At 38.1% G+C, this 22,552-nt stretch overlaps 1 protein-coding gene across 8 annotated transcripts in view; it reads right to left on the bottom strand.

Annotated features, from left to right (window-relative positions):
• The window catches only part of CLIP4 (CAP-Gly domain containing linker protein family member 4), a 39,129-nt gene extending 16,941 nt beyond the window's left edge, over window positions 1-22,188 (bottom strand). For 3 of the 8 annotated variants that reach the window (XR_012652450.1, XM_075042472.1, XM_075042466.1), the window contains exons 1-11: window positions 22,069-22,188; window positions 21,408-21,537; window positions 18,644-18,705; window positions 17,905-18,051; window positions 14,835-14,974; window positions 13,826-13,919; window positions 12,749-12,910; window positions 9,282-9,400; window positions 6,762-6,998; window positions 3,364-3,499; window positions 2,497-2,637 (exon numbers count right to left, since the gene is read on the bottom strand). Coding sequence is in view for 7 of the 8 variants with exons in the window: in XM_075042472.1 (XP_074898573.1) it covers window positions 2,497-2,637; window positions 3,364-3,499; window positions 6,762-6,998; window positions 9,282-9,400; window positions 12,749-12,910; window positions 13,826-13,919; window positions 14,835-14,974; window positions 17,905-18,037 (1,162 nt within the window). In the remaining variant the exon portion in view is untranslated. Of the gene's footprint in view, window positions 1-2,496; window positions 2,638-3,363; window positions 3,500-6,761; window positions 6,999-9,281; window positions 9,401-12,748; window positions 12,911-13,825; window positions 13,920-14,834; window positions 14,975-17,904; window positions 18,052-18,643; window positions 18,706-20,523; window positions 20,586-21,407; window positions 21,538-21,993; window positions 22,010-22,068 lie in introns of those variants that run through there. The other 5 variants (XM_075042468.1, XM_075042471.1, XM_075042469.1 and 2 more) reach the window with 5 other exon arrangements.
• Between the last annotated feature and the right edge of the window lie 364 nt (window positions 22,189-22,552).

Here is a 22,552-nt window from a genome sequence, read left to right as displayed (position 1 = left end):
ATGCATGGATAAAACTGATAAAACTGTACAATTCCTTAGACTCTTGATAAATGGGTAAAGCAAGACTACAGAACTATTTTGATGGATAAGCACAGATGTTAAACCCCTTAACACATTAAAACAGTCCAATCTTGCCAAACAAATTGTCTGCAAAATAGTAATGTTTATATTGAAGGAGTTCCACTTAAATCTTTCAAACATTTACATCTATTATACACACAACATTCACTTTTATAGTACTTAAGATATACCATTCACTAGTATTAATTTCACAATTTCTGCATTAAAGATTACACAATGAAGTTTTGAGAGGGAGATTTGAGACCAAATCTTCCTTCAGTCTACAAATAATGAAGTACGTATGCCAATACAATCTTTAAGAGCCTCACTCTTAGAACAGCAATGTTGAGATAGGCATGTGAACTAGTACTGCCACCTAAGTTATAATTTGTGAACAGTCATTTTGCATTTCTGACAGTTTCCTACCCTAACTCAATGAAGAACAAGCTTATCTATGATTTATCCCCTCCCTGTCATGAAAGAAAAATCACATCTTTTTTACTTAACTACATCTCTCGGCTTAATTCAGCTACAGGGACTGAACTAGTTTGCCAGTGTACTGTATTTTCCAAAATTTTATGGTTTAGCTATTAAGGCATCAGATCAAAAAAATAGTGTTTGTGACTGATAACACATTTCTCAACTTGATCTTAGTAATCCTTTTCCTAAAAACTTGAAAAAGAGACCTATTATCATCAATCTGATAGGTTATTCAAATCCAGTAGAAACAAATCAAATTTGAAAATCTCTATACAGCATTATATTTTACTTTGCAGCTTATAACCATATCTACAAAAAGCATACTAATTTTTCTTGGATCATTACAGACTACTGTATTGCAGGGATGAAGTTTAAAGGAAAGAAATGTAACCTGGTGATGCACGTAAACACTGCAAAACAAAGTTCTGCCTTTGCAGCTTTATCCTCCCACTCCAGACAGTGAATCAGCCAGGCACATTAATTCTAATGGACCTTTCAACACAAGAACATCTTACAAACGGCAGCTTCCAGATTACTGTTAGTGGATGTAAGCTCTGCTGGGCAGATGATGCATAAATCACTGATTTTTACCTAAAGCAAAGTATCAAATGTGTAAAATTTACAAAGACACAAATGCACCTTTGTGGCAGGAAAGGTGGTTTATGGCTAAACTGTCTGGAACACACCATCTGTGACAAAGGAAACAGTCCTTTCCATTATAGTTTAATGAGTTACAAACAGTTCACAACAAACTAAATCAAACATTGAAAAATATTTAACAGAGAACGTCAGCTTAGATCTGCTCCTGAGCTATACTCCTAACAAAGTGATTATTCTGAGAAGCTTTTTATGCAAGATGTCCATTTATAAATAGCTTAGATCTTGTGCTAATTGTAAACACACATAGTTAAAGCTTACTTCGCTCTCAATCTACATAGAGAAGAGTTACGTAAGTCATCCAAAATGCTGCCAAAATGCACCTCTTCTTCCACCAGCCTGGCACAGTGTTTCTATACCCTGTGTATTACTGGTAAAAGTGTGTAGTGTTTTAGGGTGCTTGAGTAAATTTGATGAGAATGTATGCATATCTTCCATCCCTTAAGCTGTGCCACCTTAGTATGAGTCACCTAAACAGGGTTCAAAAGGCAAAAGAAACGCTAATGTAATATATTTAACGACATTATTATGTAGGCAGCCAGACACAGGGCCAGATTATGCATGGTGGGCACTGCACACAGCAGGGAAGAGTCTGTACTCCAAACACCTTGGAAACTAAACAGACAGAAAAGATGCGTAATTCTTACTTCCCAAGGAGGGAACTTACAGAGAAGGATTAAGTAATTCGAGTAAATTACTAAGAAACTAAACCAGAGTCAGGGACTGAGCCTGTAACTCCAATCAGTAGATTGAGGCCATATTACCAGGACATCCTTTCTCTTCTCATTTGCCTCTGGTTTTACTCAGATAACTTAATTGACAGATAAAATACAATCAGTTAAACAGTTCCTTGATAATTTTGCCAGAATATAAATTAAATTTCTTCAATTTCTGTACATAAAGGTGTATATAGATTAGTTTCTAGATTTTCACTATTTTAGTGAGGTGTTTCAAGTTACCCAAGAAGATCTTAGTAAATGGAATCACATTAAGTTTAGACATTTAACTGGTATCACAGCCAATCAGAAATTACTTTAATGGCTCAAGAATAAATGTTGTGGGGAACTTTTTTTTTCTTTAGAGAGTATGTAAAGACTATAACCTGTCGTAGCACATCAAATCTCTATTATAGCTACACACAACGTCCTTCCAGTACCAGTTTACAGGCTAGCACGTTCTCATCCCAAGTGATGAACTAATTCCGAACAAGTATTTTAATACCAAGATTTACAGGGTTGGTGCTAATTCTTAAAGATTAGTATCTCTCTATCCTTTCTCAACATAGAAGAAAATACTCACCAGAATTCACTTTGGAAGTTATGTGCGTCACATCTATTTTCTTGGATTTGACCAAAGGTGAAGACCGCATGGAAGAACTTCGTACAGAGCTTTTTCTGTGATCAGAAGCCTTACTTATTTTAGAAAGAGGTGCAAAGATACCTGGAGAGAAAATTGTATGTGCCAAAAAAGAATCAGGGGTAATAGTAATGTAACAAAATTTTCAGGCTATTATCTCTTACATCAATTAATTTAGGGTTTTTTCAGCCACAATCATAGCTTACTATGCTGTCAGAGCACTTGTAGGGTAGGAAGGGCTAGCTCAAATGAACAGTGAAACCAAAAGGCTTATCAAGCAATATGAACAGAGTCATTCAGGAAGTCAGTAAAACTATCGATTAGAATCTCCTTTTTGTCCTAACGGTAACATCCAGTCTCTGCTGTTACAAAACACAAGACTTTGTATATCATGACTGTCCATGAAATATCAATTAAAATATCTCAAGCTGAAAGTTAGAAAACAACTACAAGCGTGAATCTCTTAAAAAGGAAGACAAAGCAGGTAAAGAAACATGGCTATTATTGTTACAACACGAACAAATAGTTTCAACAATAGAGATGGAAAAACAGGAAAGATAATGATCTCACACTTTCAAGGAAATAACCAGAAGTTTTGACTGGTTGGTTGTTTCAGTGGTTTTACAAATAGTTGCAGCCAAAACACTAGGAACAGTTAAAAGAATCAGTAAACCAACCAAACAAAGCACTACAAAGAAAAGCAACAGAATTTGTTAGCTGTTTCTATGCTCCCAAAAGGTTCATATCGTGCAATGCTTTTTTTAAAATTCAGGGGTTTAAAAAATTTAAGAAAAAAATTAAAGTTTATACCACGTTTCGGTGCACACTTGAAGTACTGGACTTTTCCAACACTTCCATTGTTCTTTCCTTCTGGTTCATCCAGCTCTACACCAGCCCACTGGCCACTGGCAAATTCCGTTGTGCCACAAAATCTTAACGTACCAACCTAACACAAAGAGCATCAACACAGAATGACTTTGTTAAACAAGTATTGTTCATGAGAATATAGTCTAGATTATGGAGATAGCAAGTCACCTCCAAGCTTTTGATCAAAACAGAGAAATACAAACATAACAATCTTCCTCGACTATTGACATTCCTATCATTCAATGCCAGTCAATGCATTTTCCAAAACGTCTTAGTCCTTCTGTGTATATTTTGTATTAAACAAAAGCAGTGGTTATTGACAGATCTCATAACAGACAAGAATTAGACAGTAAGCACTGCTGTACAATACAGCTCCAAGTCAGCAAGGTACAGGAGTACATGCCTAACGGGAAGCTTTACTTTCAGTGCCTTTCACAACAGTAGTTCCAGAATCATGGCTAGGTATCTGGCTGAACTGGAGATTCCATGGAAATACTAGATAAAAAATTCTATAAATATATCTGTGTCTGTATAAATATATACATATAAGTATACAAATATAGCAAAGCTTAAAGGGTAAACTTCAGAGCATACTTAATTTTTTTCTTCAGAAAAGATTCATAAGTCTTATTCCCTCCTTATGATTAAACAAAATTTCAAAAGCCAGCCAAATGTTTTAAACATTTTGTTGTCGTTTCAATACATACTATATACTCTGAACAGATAAGTGTATCAAGAATAGCAAGACAGACCAGTCTTGCTGGTGCACCTCAGTCTCCACAAACATACCTTATAAGCTCACACACTTCAACCAAATGGGGGAGGAATAACTAACAGAGATGCATTTAACATTGATTTAAATTCATTTTTTATTTTATTTTTAAATTAGTCTTAGTAATAAAAACCGTTGATCTTTCAGTTGCTCTGTTTTCATTCTCTCATGTGACCATGTGACCTTTAGACTCTTAGTTTATTTTTGACTATGACTTCACTGTCTAATCCAGCCCTCAGAGAGTAAACAGACAGGAAACCATTTTTTTTTCTTTACTATAAAACCTTCCAGCTACTCTTTCTTAATGTTCTGTAAAGAAATAAATGTGACCCAGAGCCTGTTCTTCTTTTACTCTGAAGATCTGCTTTAAACTTGACTGTTATAGGCAGGTACATCACACTAATCTAGACTCAGACTTTTTAGCTACCAACCTAGAGATCAAATTCAGCCATACAGGCACCAGCCAAAGGGCACTTACTGAGCAGAGACCAGCAGGCATCTTAAACTGGAGGTGGAGATGGCAAAACTGAGGCTCCAATTTTGCACAAATCCTAGGACTCGTGCAAACAAGGAGCAGAGGACCTCTTGCACATGAGAAACACGGCAGGAACAGGAGAAAAGAGTTCTCTCCCAGCTGCTGGTTTCCCTGCACTCCCATTTCATTGAGTGTCCATTCAGATAACGTACAATCGAGCACGGCAGGAGCCAATGAAGCTGGGGGACCCCAAGTCATGTACACATAAACACCTGCTTACACAGACAGCTTCCTACCCTGTGAGACAACTAGAATGACAGGTGCAGTAGGAATCAAGAGAGGAATCCATTTTCCCTCTGGCATCTACTGTGTTTGGCTTTCAAGATTCATTAAAGCCGATCTATTCGGAGACTGCAGAAGCAGGAAAGAGAACAGGAATCCATAAACATTGCTCGTAAAAATGCTGCCATTCTAGTGCCCTCATCCCAGCTTCCATATTCTGGAAATGAGAACTGCTCCAAGAGGAGGTTAAGAATTGGCACCATTTCATCATCCTGTTCTCACTTTTGCTCCACCCTGCACACATTTATGAGTATCAAGGGGGAGGGGAAGACAGGGCTGAGATCAACTTCTCCATTCAGACAAACGGAAAAAAGTGGATGGGAAACATTGTGGGAGTAATGCAGAACAGCTCCTCGCACATAAAGAAAGGAACAGAGGAAAGCAGACGTGGAAAAGGAAGACCAAAAAGCACAATCACATTCCTCCTTCCCACCTGCCATATGACAGCTTTGGCTCCCTTAAAAACTAGTTGGAAAGCCCTGCTGGCCTTTGGCAGCAGAAAAACAGCTTCCAACAACTTCTTAAAAAACACTGTAATAGCATACTCGGTTAAAAAAAAAAAAGTAACCAAACCCAGGAAGCTTCATCCATAGACGGTAAGCACATTACAGTACAAACAGTTCTATGGGCCTTACTTGGAAGAAAGATACACAAGACTAGTTTCTTCCCTTTCTTGCTATAAAGCCTCCGTTAACTTGCAGTTACATTATCTCCCCTAGCTTTCACTGTGCTATGGCTTTCTGTAAAAGAAACTTCCATGAACTTCTGTCTTTAACGAACAAGCGGCTTCCTGTACGTCATTTAGTTAAAATGCCTTCTGCGTAGTTCGCAATGCCTTCACTTTTCCTGACCCAATTTCAAGAATACACCAAATGAAAATGCAAAATGGAAGCTGCTTTGCACTCTCAGTGGAGTTCACTTTAGAATGTTTCAGTTGTGACAATTACAAATCTGAAGTCATACTAGAAAAGTTATTAAAGGTAAAGCTACTCAAATATAAAATTTTGCTCACAAATGCCTTCAATATTTACCAGAAAAAACATCTGAAATCTTTAAAAGAGTTCTAGCACTCTTAAATCATTTCAGAGCCCTTGCTATCAGAGCAAATAAAAGGTATGAATACTAACTGCAATGTCAATGTTACATTTTTCAAATACATTTTTTAAAATGTGTCTGGCAAGGTAGCTTCTTAAAAGCTACTCACGTTTGAGCTGGACCAGTACTAGCTGCATTCTTACACTTCCACAGAACCGTGTAACAACCCCATTGGCACAGGACTGCTTCAAAGATTTTAGCTGCATTGCACCAGTGAAACTGGGTTGCTACAGGCTAAGCAGATTTAAAGTTTTCTTTTACTGCCTTCTGGAAACTATCAGGGGTAATTCACAAATGCATAAGCATAACTGAAAGCTGGGCAACCCACAAAGTAATCTGTAAATTTTACCATCATTTTGATGCAACACCAAAAACGTTAATAAAGCTGAGCCATGCTGACGTACTATAGGAGACTGTTAAAAAATTGTTTACAGATATAAAATGCAGACTGTGCCTGTCAAAACAGCTTTTCATAATAGTGACTTTAACACATAACTGTTCAGCTTATTACTTTCTGTAACTAGATCCTTACTGCCATCCAGAGTTCATACCTTTCAGAAAGTGTTATAGACCCTCAAATTTGAGGTATGTCTCCAAAAGGGTATATAAATTGACTGTCCAGAAATTATGAAGGTATTATCAGGTTGCTCATCATACCTTCTGTCCTGCAATAACAACACGATCTCCCAGTTTCAGGCCAAGCGATAAAAGCATGGCCTTGCCTGTGACATGATCATAGTTTGGAATCATGGCTTTCGAGATGTCACAGGAGAGAGGCACTGCATCCAGCAATATCTGCTTGATTTCTTTTGCACTGGCCGCTGCATCTGCCATTTCCAGTGGCATATCTACTGGATCAGGAACCACATCTGCTGGAATCTGCCCTTTGTCATTCTGTAGAAACAAAACATAGAATTTAATGTTGTGACAAGATAAACCTGATCAGGCAAAACCACAGCAGTTTATGAAATTGTTAAACCTCTTCATTAGGTATTTTTCCTAGAATATCAACAACTATGAAAACATCCAAATTTTCAAATAAGGCTGCCAAGACATCCTTAGGTATATAAACTAGCATTTACAGTGTCTTATTTTCAAAAGTGCTAAGTTACCAAAATTTTTAATCCTACGAACATCATTAATACTCAGAACACATGAAAAAAAACACCTGTATATATCTGTGTATCTGAACACAGATTTAGGAAAGTAAGCAAGAATTCTGGTCTGTAACACCAATACTGTAAAGCTAACACCTCCCAAAGAATTTATCTTTACCCAGTATATAGTTTACTCCTTGGTAAGGCTTATTCCGAATTTAAGATAGAATTTAATTAATATATGTTGCATGTATAGAATACACAAAGTTGATGTCTCACATAAATACTTGAATAAATCTGTTCAGCTTTATTTAGATACAAACTATTCCATGAGAGATGAATTAAGGACGGAGTCCTTTCCAAACACGTCCCATTCCCAGAGAGCAGTGACTGTGATACCCTCTGTGTCCCATGTGATACTCGCTCTAGGCCAGAGCTGTTGGAGTACCAGCTCACCTGGAGTTAACCTTAACTCAAGGCCAGGTGATCAGACAGCAAGGACACTGTTGGGCTGTCAGGCTGCTACAATGGCAAGTTCTACCTACGCTTTCTTCAGCAAAGGCATTAGTATGGATCTTCACCTATCTGCCAATTTTCACGAAGTTTGTGGAAACATAATTATCTCAGACTTCCAGATTCGTCTCAACTGAGCCCCTGGACTAAGAAATTACTGGAAGCTCAGAGGGAATGACGCAGAGCGAGACTGTATTTGCTTTTTTTCCTTAAAAAACAGACTAAAAGCTCAACCTTCCCTGAGCTCCCTATAAATCTCCCTGTCTCAGCCCTAGAAAAACTATAATCCTTACTCCGTATTTGTACTCTGCTGTCCTCACAGAGGCAAAATCTACAAAGTCTCTGGTCAGAACTTTATTGTGGGATTGAAGAATTAAACACAGCATTCCTTAAAAATCTACAGTCATTCTGTAAGTAAAAGGTCAGCCCCATTCAAGTCACAGTACCTTAAAAACAGGATATAGCTACATTGAAGTTAAGTGGGGAGTTTGAGTTTTTAGTCATCACATTAGTGATTCTTTTGGTCACATCACTCCTGCAATTCAGCCCATCAGGTGCCCTGGAAAACTTTGTGTCAACACAAGGCAGGGGGCAGAGCAGAGGCAAGAAGGCAGAAGTGGGCACAGTGGCACAGGATTGCTTTTGTCAAGGGCAGAGCCACCTTTTGCCAGTTCAGAATGCTTGTGCAACTACAAAGCAGTATTCCCTGTGTCAACAGACTCTTAAACATACAGCTGCCATAGAATTTGAAACATGTACATGCACACTAAATAATGAGACAAAGAAGAAAAAGAGCGTTTTTAAAGAGATCTAGATTGAACATCGTGAAGAACTGTATGAACAATGATGTTCCAGAAGATTTCACACCATCAGTGATACATAAAATAATGACTTTTGAGTACCCTTAAGACAATTATAATTTCTCATTATAAAAAAAAAAATCCCTGAATTTGAAAACAGAGAACGGAGATACTACCTATGCAAAAAAAAAAAACCAAAAACAAAAACAAACAAACCAAAACCACCCCCAAAAAACATACAAAAAACCCACAAAAAAACCCACAAAACCAATCAAAACCCAAGATTTGTGGCTACATGCATATAGCAGCACTTTACACTATAAGTCAGGCCTTTTGTTTGGTTAATAAGCAGGGCAGTTAATGTTTCTTCATTTTCAGCTACTTATGCTAAGTTTACTGCTAAGCGATACACTGCATTTCTGGAGGTCACAGATTGCACTCCTGTATTTCTGAAAAGATCCACCACTGCCACGACAACTGTTGCAAGACACAAAGGAGTATTAACAAATGAAAGTTCAAGCAACAAATAGAAGAACATCTTGAAAGCTATTTGAACTAATGAACCAGACTGTGACACAAAAACACAAACTTCAACACACAAGTATGACAAAGCATACAAAATCATCCACTATGAGTTATAAATAATTTTTATGAGGCACTATCACTCCATATAACACATTTTTAGCTAACCAAAATCCTGGATAGACTGTTCAAATTTTCCAGGTGCTTTTTTCACCTTTTGGTGAATCTACAACCTAACTCCTTACCCTAAAGGCAGGATTTGCTCCATGTTCCAGTAAACACTTGACAGCTCCTGTACATAGGTTAAATGCAGCAATATGCAAAGCTGTTCCAAAATCAAAATCACTACAGGTGGCATCCACATCTGCAATTAAACATCACATGTGAGGTATGCAAGTCTGTTACGTGAATGTTTCATACTACACAGTCTTTGAGAGGACGTTCATTTTTACAGATTATGTTAACATTTATATAGAGACACCATTATTTATGTACTAAAAGCATATGAGAAGTAATCCTACATAGAACATCAACCTTATCTGCATCTGTTTATACATACCATGAACCAGTCTGGAAGATGAGCATTTACTTTCATTCATTTTATAATACTGATGACTTAACTGCAAAATTGTTGCTATTCGGGATGCCCAATCAAGTGTGCTAAGATTAACAAGTTAGTAACTTGAGGTTCACATGTAAACTAATGTTTCAGAAATATTTATATTTATTGCTTCTAGATGTCAAATGTTAAAAGGAGATGCATCTTCAACAAGTTGTTTTCCTTTGTGAGCAGGTAGGGGGCCAAGGGAAAACTGATTATACCTCTGCTTTACCTTGATTCAATTACTAATGGTCAAGAACAAACTAAGAGCTAGTGATTTTTATAATTTCTTTGGTTTCAAAGAATTGCACTCTGAAGGGTCTTGCACTGATAGTTTGGAAAATAGAGCACTGCATTTGACTAGAAGAGATTTAGCGTAATACATATTTCTGTCAGTTGTTCCCAATACATCTTTCAATCTGCTATGAAGTTATCACTGTTCTAGAAGATTGGAGTTCTAATGTCTATTTAGTCTTTGGCCCCTCTCCTAAACTATAAAAGAGAGATGTCAGTTTGAGTCAATTATGTATATGACTTAATTAAATATGCCAGCTGATTTAATAAAAAAAACAAAAGCCAACATGTTTTAGCAATAATATTCCAATTTGAAATACTGGTGAGGAACATAAAACTTTCTACCTCAGGGCTGTACAGTCTCCCAATATTTTCCAGTATCAGTCTCTGCCCCAAAAACCACTAGCCCCTCTCACAATGTGATAAACAAAGTATATCCCAACTGTATCAACTTCCTTATATAGTTACACTAAACTAGTATTTCAGGGGCAAATAAAACATCAACATAAATAGAAAATATATAAATATGTATGTCTTTGTATAGATACGTCAACTTTATACATAGTGATAAAGATCAAAGGTAACAAATTTGGGATCAAATTTTAAGAGTTTTACAATTGCACTAATATGAATACAAACTTAGCTATTTTAAATTTAATTGGCACATGCATGAAAAAGACTGCATTCACATGACACAATCATAACAGCAGCTATGTATGCAGATGTAACTTTAATTTATCAAATATCAAAAGACCATTACCAGTTTAAAACTGAGTAGAAGCCGTGTAGTTGTATACAACCATTGAAACTTCTATGTTTAATAAGGCTATTGAGTAAGTATTTTCTGCACACACAGGAACCAATTTGCAGAAATACTGATCAGTAACATCAGCTACTGAGTCAGCAACAATTTTAAAAATAGGAGTACATGCAACTGACATGTAGAGTTTTGTTTTGTTTAATTAGACTAGTGTGACTTCCTCAGACTTGCAAGCTTCATGCTTCGAGTATTTAAACACTGTTTTCTTACAGCTTTGTTCTAGGTCTAATTTAGCATAGTACAGGTGACAAAAAGAAACATATATATCAAACGTTACCCAGTAACTACCTCCAAACTACCTAAGAGAAATCAATATGCAGCAATGGTCTGTCATTAGCAAACCATGCAGATTACAGTCATTGTCTAGTGGCACCACACAACATTTCTAATTCTTAAGCCTTTCACAATTTTTATATTTAAAACCTCTAAAAATCTAAGATCAAACTAGCTCTCTGTTCTAACAATTGAGGAGTAAATCTGTATTAAGAATTTAACCGTAGAGTGTCATAAAGTAAATAGTTTAGCAGTAAATCAAAAGGAAAACATCAGTGGTACTGGGTGTTTCACAATGGGTGTCTCAGAGTCAGTATATTACTGTCTTGAAAAGTTATTTATACATTAACAACCGTTTTTCCTCCAGTTCAGTATGGATCCATCCAAGGCATATTTGCCTTCTACGTACATCCTCCCTTCTCTGCATGCTGCCTGATGAAGTATGGAGCTAAGATTATTCTTTCTGTTAATTCAGACCATACGTTGTTTTCATTTCACAGGGCAAATAATTTTATACATTTTCTGAGATAAAAAAAATCATCTGCTTATCCAAGAGTTGCCAACTGCCAAGGCATTTAACCAGAGTGGTTTCCTTGGAAATCTGAGCAAATTCCCACCCCTTCTGTAGGCACTGCACAGGAGGAAATGAGAACACCAAACGCAAACAAGGTCCGAAAGAAGACCTAATCTGCTGATGCAAATTATGGAGACTGGGCTACTGAAATGTGATGTGGACTTAACTATTGTGCAGTCTTATTTTGTCTTTTGTTACAACCTGTACTTGTTACCTCTTAAACGTGTCATACCAATAACAGCCCTGTTCAACAATTACATCCAGGATGAGTCAAGATCTGGTAAGCAAGCCTTGCGTACTCCAAAAACCTATCAGCTTTTTAGAATTTTGAGACAGAGTCTTTAGCTAGAACTAGCTAAAAAAAGAGCATTAATCATTTTGCAAAATGGCACAATCAGAAGATTATTCAATAGAACAAATTAAAATTTGTACAATTTCAGTATTAAAATTGCTTACAGGTTTTGATATCCTGACCAAATTAGGAACAAATGGTTCTGGTGCAGAACCATTTCTATATTTCCATTTGCATTAGTATAAATAGGGCTCTCCAATTACCAATCCTTCATATTATCATTCCAAAAGGTATTATCTATTCATGCCAAACACTAAAGTCAAACTGTTCCTTACACATGACCTTCTAGATAGCTGAGAAGTGGGAAAAATGAGAATGTCAAAGTTGCTTCAGTCACTAGTTCACCACATGCCATTGCCAAATCCCCACTTCTCCTTTACCCTTCTCCCAGCATTTCAGACATAATTCTCAGTGTTTAAGGAATCTTAAAAACCCTAAGAATTTACCAGAATAGTTACATCTTTTGTTTTCTGCGTAGATTCTCTTAGTCCTCAACAACTTGGAATTAATCTCTTTACTTTCCATTCTATTAGATACTTCTCTACCTAATCCTGTACAAAGCTCAAGTTTAAAAGCCAGCAATGGAATCAGTGCTTAAACAAAAAAAAAAAAAAAAAAAAAAAAAAAGTTAAGAGAAAAAATGAACCAATGAGGCTGACTAAAAGAATAAGAAATTAGAAATTATTTATGTATAATAGATAAATAAACCCCACACTTAAAGACAACTACACACCAGCTTAGGGTCAACAGAGTAACAAAATATGGAAAACTGCATGAAACAAAAGTAACAATGCCTACCTTTTGGCTTTGCATTTTTCAAAATAACACTAATAAGTTCTGGAACATCAAAGTAGGCAGCATAATGCAAGGCATTCATATTTGTCCAGCGGCTGCGTAAACTGCTATCAGCACCCAAATCAATAAGCTGCGTCGCAAATTTTACAGCTGTTTCAACATCACCTGCAAGGCAAATTTTGTAAAATATGCATTAAGGATTTATGTGACCTCAAAAAGCATGCACATGCTTATGTGTTACACATAATGTACGTTAAACCCTTAAAGCTCACAGCAGAACAATTACTATGCCTTTCTTTTTAGGATTAGGATGCAGAAATCTTTGCCTTTTATCATAAAGGGCTCAAATCTCTACTACAGTATATAATAACACTACCCATTTATCTCTAATGTAAATAATGTGTCACCCATCAAAACCAGGGATTTTAGTATCTGATAGAAGAAAAAAAAAATTACACACCACAATGCTGAAGTTTATGTTAAAAGATCTGCCAACACCAGAAAAGCTACCCTATGCCAGACCTCACTCAGAAACTTAGTTCAAACTCGGAGGAGAGCTGGGTTAGGGTCAACAAAAAAGTAACATAACATAGAAAAGCTAATATGGGTGTTCAAGCAGAATTAAATATGCTCTTATTTCCAGTACTTATGATCATAATAATGTGAACAAAGATAATTGTTTTCTTCTGACATGATCAAGGTGAAAGGAAAAAAAAAAAAAAAAAAAAGAACAGACAGTCACCTAATGTTCTAGTTTCACCAATGTTAGAAAACCATTGATAGCTTAGTTTGCAGTTTGTATGTCAGTCTGAAACAGCCTTTGCTACATTAAAAATGTGTGGTTAAGCTGGTACTATTATTTGCAATACCTATACCACTAACTCAACTTACTCCCGATTGCCACAGCCATAACTGCGCTACAGTTCTGTATCTTCCTTTCTGATGACCACTAGAAGAGCCAAAACCAAGCATTAAAATAAAAAAAAAAAAATCTACTGCAAGGAAAAATTCTGTAATAGTCAGTGGGATTAGCCTTTGTGAATTAGGTTTTTATATCTATAATGGTGTTTCTTTACTCACCAATACCATGAGCCCCTGATTTGCAAGTGTAATGCAAGAGAGTCATATCAGTCAGTCCATCTCTGTCATTCACATTGCAACCCCTTTTAATGATCTGAGGGAGAAGTGGAAAAGAAGCAGATTTTAGCTCCGGCGTATCTGTGACATCAGTATTATCTGTAAGTTACTTCAGATATATTGACTCCTGGGTTCATTTCAATGGCTAATAACAAAGAAGCCTGCCAGAATAGACTGTAACTGTAGAACTGAACAACATGCACAAATGTAATGAATAGTATTATATGAATACCATTAACCTTCATTGTTTACAGATTTTAAAGCTTCTTTATATTATTACTTCTAACATACATTTCACATGTTGAAAAGTTAACTGCTTAACTGAACAATAGGAAAATGACATCATTTATGAAGTCTCTCCGCTTGCTCTTTGATCTCTCAACAATTCCCCTCCTCCCTGGCAAAAAAAGCCCTCAGTTATACCATGGTAGGAAGAATGTTTACTATAGTTCTCCACCTGTTTAGAAAAGCCTGTAATCCGGAAGAAGAAAAATAAGAAAGTAGGATGGAATTAATAGAAACAAGGTGTCTTCTGAAAGCAGCCTATTGCAGGTTGCAAAGAGATTTCAATTCCTATCTCATTTTGTGCCTTGGAAACATTGCCCTTAAGGTCAGGCTTCACCGTAATTTCATATATTGGAGTTTATGATCACTGCTAAGTAGGAAACTGTAACACCAAGGTGAAGGGTCTCTAAACAACTGCTTTGAAAAGAAACAACATTTCTACTATCTATCCAAATGCACTGACTTTTTATCCCTCATCTTTCTCTTTCCAAATGAAAGCTGACAACACCTGGAATACAAGGCACTGACCATTAACTACTTGTTAAAAGGCAGAAACTGTATCTGCTTTTATGAGTAGTTCTGCTTCTGAATGAACTGGTTTTATTCGTTGTCAAAAGAGTATTTCTTTAACACTGAAAGCATTCAAGGATCTTCATTTATACCTCACCTCATTCCCAATAATATCAATATTCTGCTGGACCTGTGGAACCCACTGCCTTAAGATAGCAAACAATTCAGAAACTGATGTTTTGGGGTCGAAAAGTATTTCTTGGCATGCTGCATCATTGGGATCGAAGAAGGAAAACTCTGTTAAAAAAAAGGAATCATTAGGTATAATTTTAGACTTTAACATGCATCTAGTTTTTCAAACTCAGAGGCAAAGAATAGCAGAAAGAGTCACTTCACCACTAATTACACTGGAAAATCAGAATGTTGAATTAATTGAGAAAATTTTCTTTAAGATCTGGTCCAGTTTTCCTTTAACACTAAGGTCTTGCTTATACTTCTGAAAAAGCTTTGAATCGGCAACCAATACAATGATACTGCAAGACTGATTTTAAGTTTAGGCAAGGATTAACAGAGATGTGCAGTGATTATGCTAATAAGGGTTTAGTCTTGCTTCAAGCTAGCCAAAGACTGCTGATTCTAAGCTGTTCCCAAGCACAGACAAGCCTCTTGATCTCTCAGTGATTAAATGCGTACATGACTTCTCCATATGCTACAAAACGTGTCTTTTCCTTCTTGTTCCATCACAATTTACATAAAACATACCAAAATATAAACACATGCACAAATCAGGAAGGCATTCTATGGCCTCCGTTATTGTCAGATATTTCATGAATGTATCAGTCCCAGCTGGTGGCAGCTGCAGGTAACAAACACCTTTAAAAATTAAGCCACCAAACCAAGATAAAAAAAAAAAGATTATTTTAAAGACTTTAAGCCTCATATTGCTTCAGACAACCCAAAGTATAGGTGTAAAAACCACCTTATTATTAAAGTATGATATTTCACGTTACTTATAGGCATTTGTATGTGCATGTATACACATACCATACTTTAAATTTGTGGAATTTCTTCCAACTGGAAAATTATATGAAAGAATCTGGAGAGCAGTGGCTATTAGGAGATGGAATGGAAGCAGAACCTACTGTCATCAGCAAGTGACTGAATCATGGAAAACACTGAACTTTTACCCCCGCTGCAGCTATCAGGGAGTTGCCTTTTTAAAAGGTTTCAAATAAATGTACAATGTCAGCTTGCATCAATCGCAGATACAAGGCTCTCAGAACGGACATACAGGTTAAGTAAAATAGAGCATCAGCCATCTGGGTGTATGACATGGTATAAACTACCTCTGGATGAATCATCATAACCTTTCCTCAGAAAGAGCATACCGTACTTCTAGATTGGATTAACAGATAAAAGCACATATGGAGCTCACTTCCTGGCTATCTAGAGTTCCTCTCACTGCATTGCCATGATTCAATAAGTGAAAAAGGAGGACAACTTCACTGATATTTAGCATGAATTTGTATTTGCACCTAGCATATAAAAAAAGCAAACCCCTTATCTCCCAGTACTACACAAAGTGTGCTTCTCACCTACATCCTATGCATTGCCACAGATCTGATTTATCTACTAATATTTAACTTCCATATAAACCACAGCTGATCTATTGCTGAAAGCTATGAAGTAAACAGACAACTAGCCAACAAAATTAATGATCTTACACAACATGCATGATTCTTACTCTACCAGGAAGATTTCTAGCTACAAACCTGAACCAAATTATATATCAGAATTCAACTCTAACAGAACGTTACAATCAGCATGCTAGGGTAAAAACCGGAGAATATATTAAGTATTAATAACAACCACCATAAGTGCTTAACAGGGGATCAGCTGTAGTGTTTGCAAACCAAAGAGATGTTACAGAAAATCTGTTAAAACAAAAAGTTCCATGAAAGGATGACAATGGCACCTAGATACATTAAAACATTACTTTCTCCACCTCTATCTTTCCCATGCATTGATTACTGTGCTCAACTGCATTAAGGAAAAATAAATACACTTAATGTAATGAGCAAAAATCTTTGTCTGTTGTGGTTTAACCTTCTTTACCCAGATTCAGTAATATTAGTGTTACACAGGTGACAGCAACCTCCTATAAAAGGAATTTTTTTTATTCAATGAGTAGGCATAGACCGAGTAGGACAGACAGTAGCAATATTGTAGTGTTATTAGAAGATATCACAACACAACAATGTTTAAAGAAGGACAAATGGAAAATTTTTCTAAGGGATAAGAAGGAAGAACAGAATAAACCATGGCACTACTTAAAGAGTAGAATAGGACAGACAAGTTATGATAACAGGGCTAAACCATGTAAAGACAGATGTTCATGTATTAAAATATATCTTATGGACCTGTTAAAATTCCAACTTGTGCTAACTCATCAAATAATTCTCCAGAATGCTGAGTCTGTCAAAGACAGAACATTACATGTATTTATTTTTCCTGAATACAGTTGATTGCTCTAATCAACGCATGGAAAGAACAAGTGGATGCAGTAATTTTTAAGGTATATAGATGCTATTAACACCTTCTGCAATATTCAAAGGCTTTATAATTGTAGCTATCTATGCAGATCCTTACCTACAGTGGCATGTTAATATATTACATATCCTGTTTAAAATATTATAATTTATACAAGCAAAGACAATTCAACATTATTTCAAAAGCTGATCACCAATACTTGCTACAGTTTTCTAACACTCATTTCACAGTCCTTACCACCACAAACACCTACACTTCCAACAGAAGCATCCCCCTATATTGTTTACATACTGAAAGCATGAGAAAGTGTAACTCTAGAGGTTTTAAATGTGATGTATATGCTTAACTACATTTAATTACTGAAATTTTATATCTTAACACAATATCCAGTTCTACACTGAGATGTAAAAAACCTACAAACATCTGACCACACACCCAGAAGAAACAGTAAGAAGGAGAAGATATTATAATTTAAAATGCATGTGATAAGAAAAACAGAAAAAGCACGGGTCTTCATCGTTCATTTCCTTTAAAAAAATAATAGAGAATTCATTTACAAGCAGTAAACTACTTCTGAAAAGGAGGAATAAATTAAGAGTTGACAGCTTTTCTTAAAATTTATTATTCAAATTTATTCTCTGTTGATCACAAATTCATTTTCTGTTAAAAATACATACCACAGTCTGAAGGCATTGGTGCTGCAGCAACAGAAAAAGTAACAGATGTTTCAGAGTTTGAGAATAAGAACCGTTCTCTTTCAATGAGGGAATCTCCTTCTACGGAAGGTTCTGGGAGATCCTCTATGGTCATCTTCTAGAAAGCCACTTTGGGAGGAAAAAAAAAAAAGAATAAATAACTTCATTAGAAATACCTTGGATTAGTTCTATTGTAGTAAGATATAATGTGCAATAAGACTAAAATATCTCCTTTTTGCAAAGATAAACTACCACTACCATTGCATTCTTACAAACTAATAAAGTTAATTAGTAAAAGCTAGTAGAGTATGGTGTCAAGGATAGCCAACTTCCAGTTTTGACTTTGTCACTAAACTTGCATGTTATTAATGGAAAACATTATGTTTCTTCCCAGTTTTCCACTTGAGCAGTAATGAAAATAATAATGCTATACTAGCAACCACATGGTGATGATGAATGGATTAGTATTTTACAGTTTTATGAAAATGTGAAGCATCAAGTACCTGGTCCTCATACTCTGCATTCATATTCCTTTCCTTCACTGTGAGCAAGAACGTGCTACCAGCTACCGCCTTCTCCTCTTTTAAAATTCTCAGCACTTTAATCTTCCCACACAAAGCTGTAGACAATTCATCACTGAGTGATTCACTCCTGGACTCATGATTCCATATCAGCTCCTTTCCCAGCTTCTCCCCTCTATGTTTTAAAATAGCATACTTACCACAGTGTTGTAACCTCCACTCTGGTGTTGTTTCCAGTCAACTTTTCAGGCCTTAGAGCAACCTAGGAGAGAGAAGAAAGATTAAATGGCCGTACAGAGTTATAGTGACATTTTCTAACAACCAGGCCAAGTTACGTTCTAGTTATGGTTCACATGCTAAGATCAGGGGAGAGCTGACTACCGCTTGTAAGACATCTACTCAGCCAAATTCAGTAACAAATAATGAAAAACAACATTCTTAATAGAAACAGGCATTATCACACTATTGGAGACTACATCTCACAGTTGAAAACCTGAAATTCTACACCTTGAATTTTCATGGTTAAATACTCAGGGTAAAAGCAACACTTCTACTAAACAAGCTGAATTTTTATTCTGGAGCTTGCTATACAGTGCTCTTTACTCAGGAATTTTTTTAGCCAATTTGCTTGACAGAAAGAATTCATGGAGTTTCAAAGCATGTTTGGTTTTATTACATTTAATCTATACACATGAGTAAACAGGAAAAATAAAAAAAAAAGTAGTCTGGTTTTTGTATCTTGCACACAAGTAGCTATGTGAATAGATTTATTCTAATATTTCCCCAAATAAACTTGTCACACTATTTGGGAACCTCATATAATCTGCATTCTAATATAAAAGGCATTTTAGCAGTGGATTACAGATGCTGATCTTGAAGTAAATAAAAGAAACCTCCTCTTCTTGCACTCCATGCACAGTTCACCCTGTCCTCAACTCGGAAAAGAGGTCCCCATGAAAAATGCTCATTTTTCTCCAACTAGTTTATTTCTTCAGTCTTATGCAGTTGTACAAATGCATGTGCTGGCACAAAAGGAAGATCAAGAAGGAGGCCACTGGGAAGGGCAAGTCTATTTCTTCCCACAGCATTATTAAATTGCATTGGCTTAAGCATTCTTAGATTCAACAAGGCCAAAAATACCACTAATTTTTTAATTATTATTTTCATCCAGTAAGGAAAAGTTAGAGTTTACAGTTTGAACGGCTTTATAGTCATCATAAACATGACAACAATGGCTTTCTTGTATGAGGGACTAGAGTCTCTTAAGCTGCAAGTCACTAATTAAATCTCTTTTGTAGGGCAACAGTGAAATATTTGTTCAGAGGCTACAGTAAAACAAAACAAAACAAAGCTTTGTAAAACACATGAATCCACAACAGTGTTTCACAGGTAGCACATCAGACACTCTCGTGAAAAGCACAAAGGAACAAGTAATGTGCGTGAGTATAAAGAGATGATAGCTAAACCTGTTAAGTCAGAAAAAGACAGGAAAGGAATTATAAGCTTTTTGCACAGCGCTGCCAGTACAACACTGAGGAAACAAAAGAAACACAATGAGAAGTAGCCAGACCTGACTGAGCAGATGGTAACAGGAAGAGGTGAGATTTGTAAAGTACGATGACAAAAGTTACTGGAATTAGAAATCAACAGAGACATTTGAAAATTAATACAAAAGACGACTGTTTATTGCACACAGAAAAGCAGACCAAACAGAACAGAATCTGTGCATTTGCAAGTATCCAGGGCATCTTTTACTCTGACAGGCCAGAGGGGAGAATACAATCTGTCACAGGAGTGAAAAAATTTCAGCACACAAACTACCAAAGCAAAGCAGGCAGAGAAACAACCCATGTTGTTGGGTAGGCGACATGAAGACCCAGGTGCTACAACACATGCGCCGACCCAACTCCACAAAGAATGGCTTCACATGTTTACACTAGTGCCAACAGCCCCTGACCTAAGCATGCACATCCTTACACCGTGGGATTTTAATCTGGATCTAGAAACTTATTACCATGTCATAGCACGGTACTGAACCATGCAATGTCAAGGCAACAATACGTTCTGCACCCATGACTACCTCCAGAGACTGCTAATTCAGGTGTAAGAACATCACAACCAGTTAACGTCACACACGCGTACCTGGAAAGGCAAAAGGAAAGCAAAAGATTGAAAACTATTTCAAAGAAAGGGAAAGGACAAACAGGCATTGTCCTTGTAATGACTTCTGCTCTAAGCAAAAACTCAACTGCCTGAGGTATTAATATTATCCAAGATATACAGACGCAGGTGGGAAGTCCCGGTGAAATGGAACAGAAGGTCTTCCGGAAGAGCAATGATTTCCCTATATTAGTAAGATCAGTTTAAACAGACAGAAGGAAACAGAGAAATTCAATGAAAGGAAGCACAGAATTTTCCTGTTCACAGCATTGTCAAACTACCACTAAGTGTAGTTTAGCACAGCAGAGAGTATCATACTTATTATTTTTTTAACTTAATTAAATCTGAAAGTGAAAAATAGAAATATCATCGGGAAAAAAAAAAAAAGAAAACTTGAAGGAGTCATCAGATGCGCATGCACTTATGTTGACAAGACTGAAGAGCAACGACAGGTTTCCTGATATCCACACGTTACAGAGAAGTGCACGGTACCTCTGCATATTTAAAAAAAAAAAAAAGTTGTGTAATACAGGATCCAACTTGTTCACGTACTCCAGATTCTGTAATTTGCAATTTGTGTTAAAGCACAAATACAAAGTTTTCCTGCGAGCACTATAAAAAACTTGCCAACGCTAAAGCACTTCAAGTGATGAAATACAATTGTGCTAGGGCTTTGATAGCAGAACTTGTCACGGATGTGATGCTATTTTTGACAACAACCACGCATAATGGACTACTTATCGTGCACTTATATGCGCTCAAGAAGAAAAATTGAGTTCAGAGAACACGACTCTTGCCACATACGCTATCTGCTTGCTCCACAAAATTTACAGCACGAGCGGCGGACATGTTACGTGCATACAGGTACACTCAAGACTGGTTTTTCAACCGGCGTGCGGGGCCCTCTTGCAACACGGCACTTTGTTTTGCGAAGCTGGAAATTTAAGAGAGTTCAGGTTTCAGAGCTGTCCGGGTTGGCTCTGCTCGTTCAAACCTTCCCGCCTCACCTCCCCCACAGCAGAAAGCCCCGGTACCGCTCACGGGACGGTTATGTGGGTGAACCCCCCCCCCCCAGGCACCGGAGTCGGGGAGGGGGGGGTTAGTTCCCAGCCTCGGCGGGCCGGGACACGCAGTAACCCCTCACCGAGCCGCGGCCTCCCCGCGGGACCACCACCGCCGCCGCCCCCCCTCCTCCCCGTTCCTCACACGGTGCTCCCGCCTTCCCTCACCCACGCGACCGCAGCCCGTCGGGCGACCCCAAAGCCCGGTGAAGGGGGGGGGGGGGGGGGACGACAATCGCCGCGCACTGCTGCGCGCCGGGGGCCAGGGCCGGCTGCCCGCTGCCACCCCACCCCCACCCCGCGCGGAGGGAGGGAGGACGGGAGAGTACCGGGAGGCCGCCGGTCCCCGTCCCGCTCCGCTGCGAGACGCGGCTGCCGCCTCCCCCCCCCCCCTCAAGCCCTACCTGCTCTCCGCAGGGAGGGGCGCGGCGGGGCGCTCCCAGGGCCTCCCGCGCCCGCCCGGAGCTGAGGGAGCCGAGCGAGGCCCCGGCCCCGCGCCCGCCCCGCCCCTTCGCGGCCACCGCCCCGCCCCCTCCCCACCCACCGGCCTATGGGCGGCCAGCACCGCCCTCCTCGCCCCGCCCCACCCCGCTCGCTCCGGCGGGCCCGGGCCTGTCGCCGTCCTGTCAGCGGGGCGGCGGGGTTGGCGTTCGGCGAAACGTAGGGCGGGATGAGTCAGGTAATTCCGGAGCACTTCTAAAACGAGCAGCGCTGAGGGATAAAAGGAGGTGCGAGAGAGACGTGACTGGCTGGGGGCGCGGCTGTGGGTTCAGAGTCTTGGGTTGCCGAAAAGAAAAGAGGCAGACAGCTCGCCTCCGCCATCCCGGGAGACATTTCTAACCGTGACCCCCCCCCTTGACGGGTTCGTCCCGGGTGGGGACAGGCCTG

The sequence above is a fragment of the Buteo buteo genome, chromosome 12 (assembly GCF_964188355.1).
Source record: "Buteo buteo chromosome 12, bButBut1.hap1.1, whole genome shotgun sequence".
NCBI lineage: Eukaryota > Metazoa > Chordata > Aves > Accipitriformes > Accipitridae > Buteo > Buteo buteo.
The sequence above is the reverse complement of the archived record's forward strand: the minus strand, read 5'-3'. Positions and strand labels throughout refer to the sequence as shown.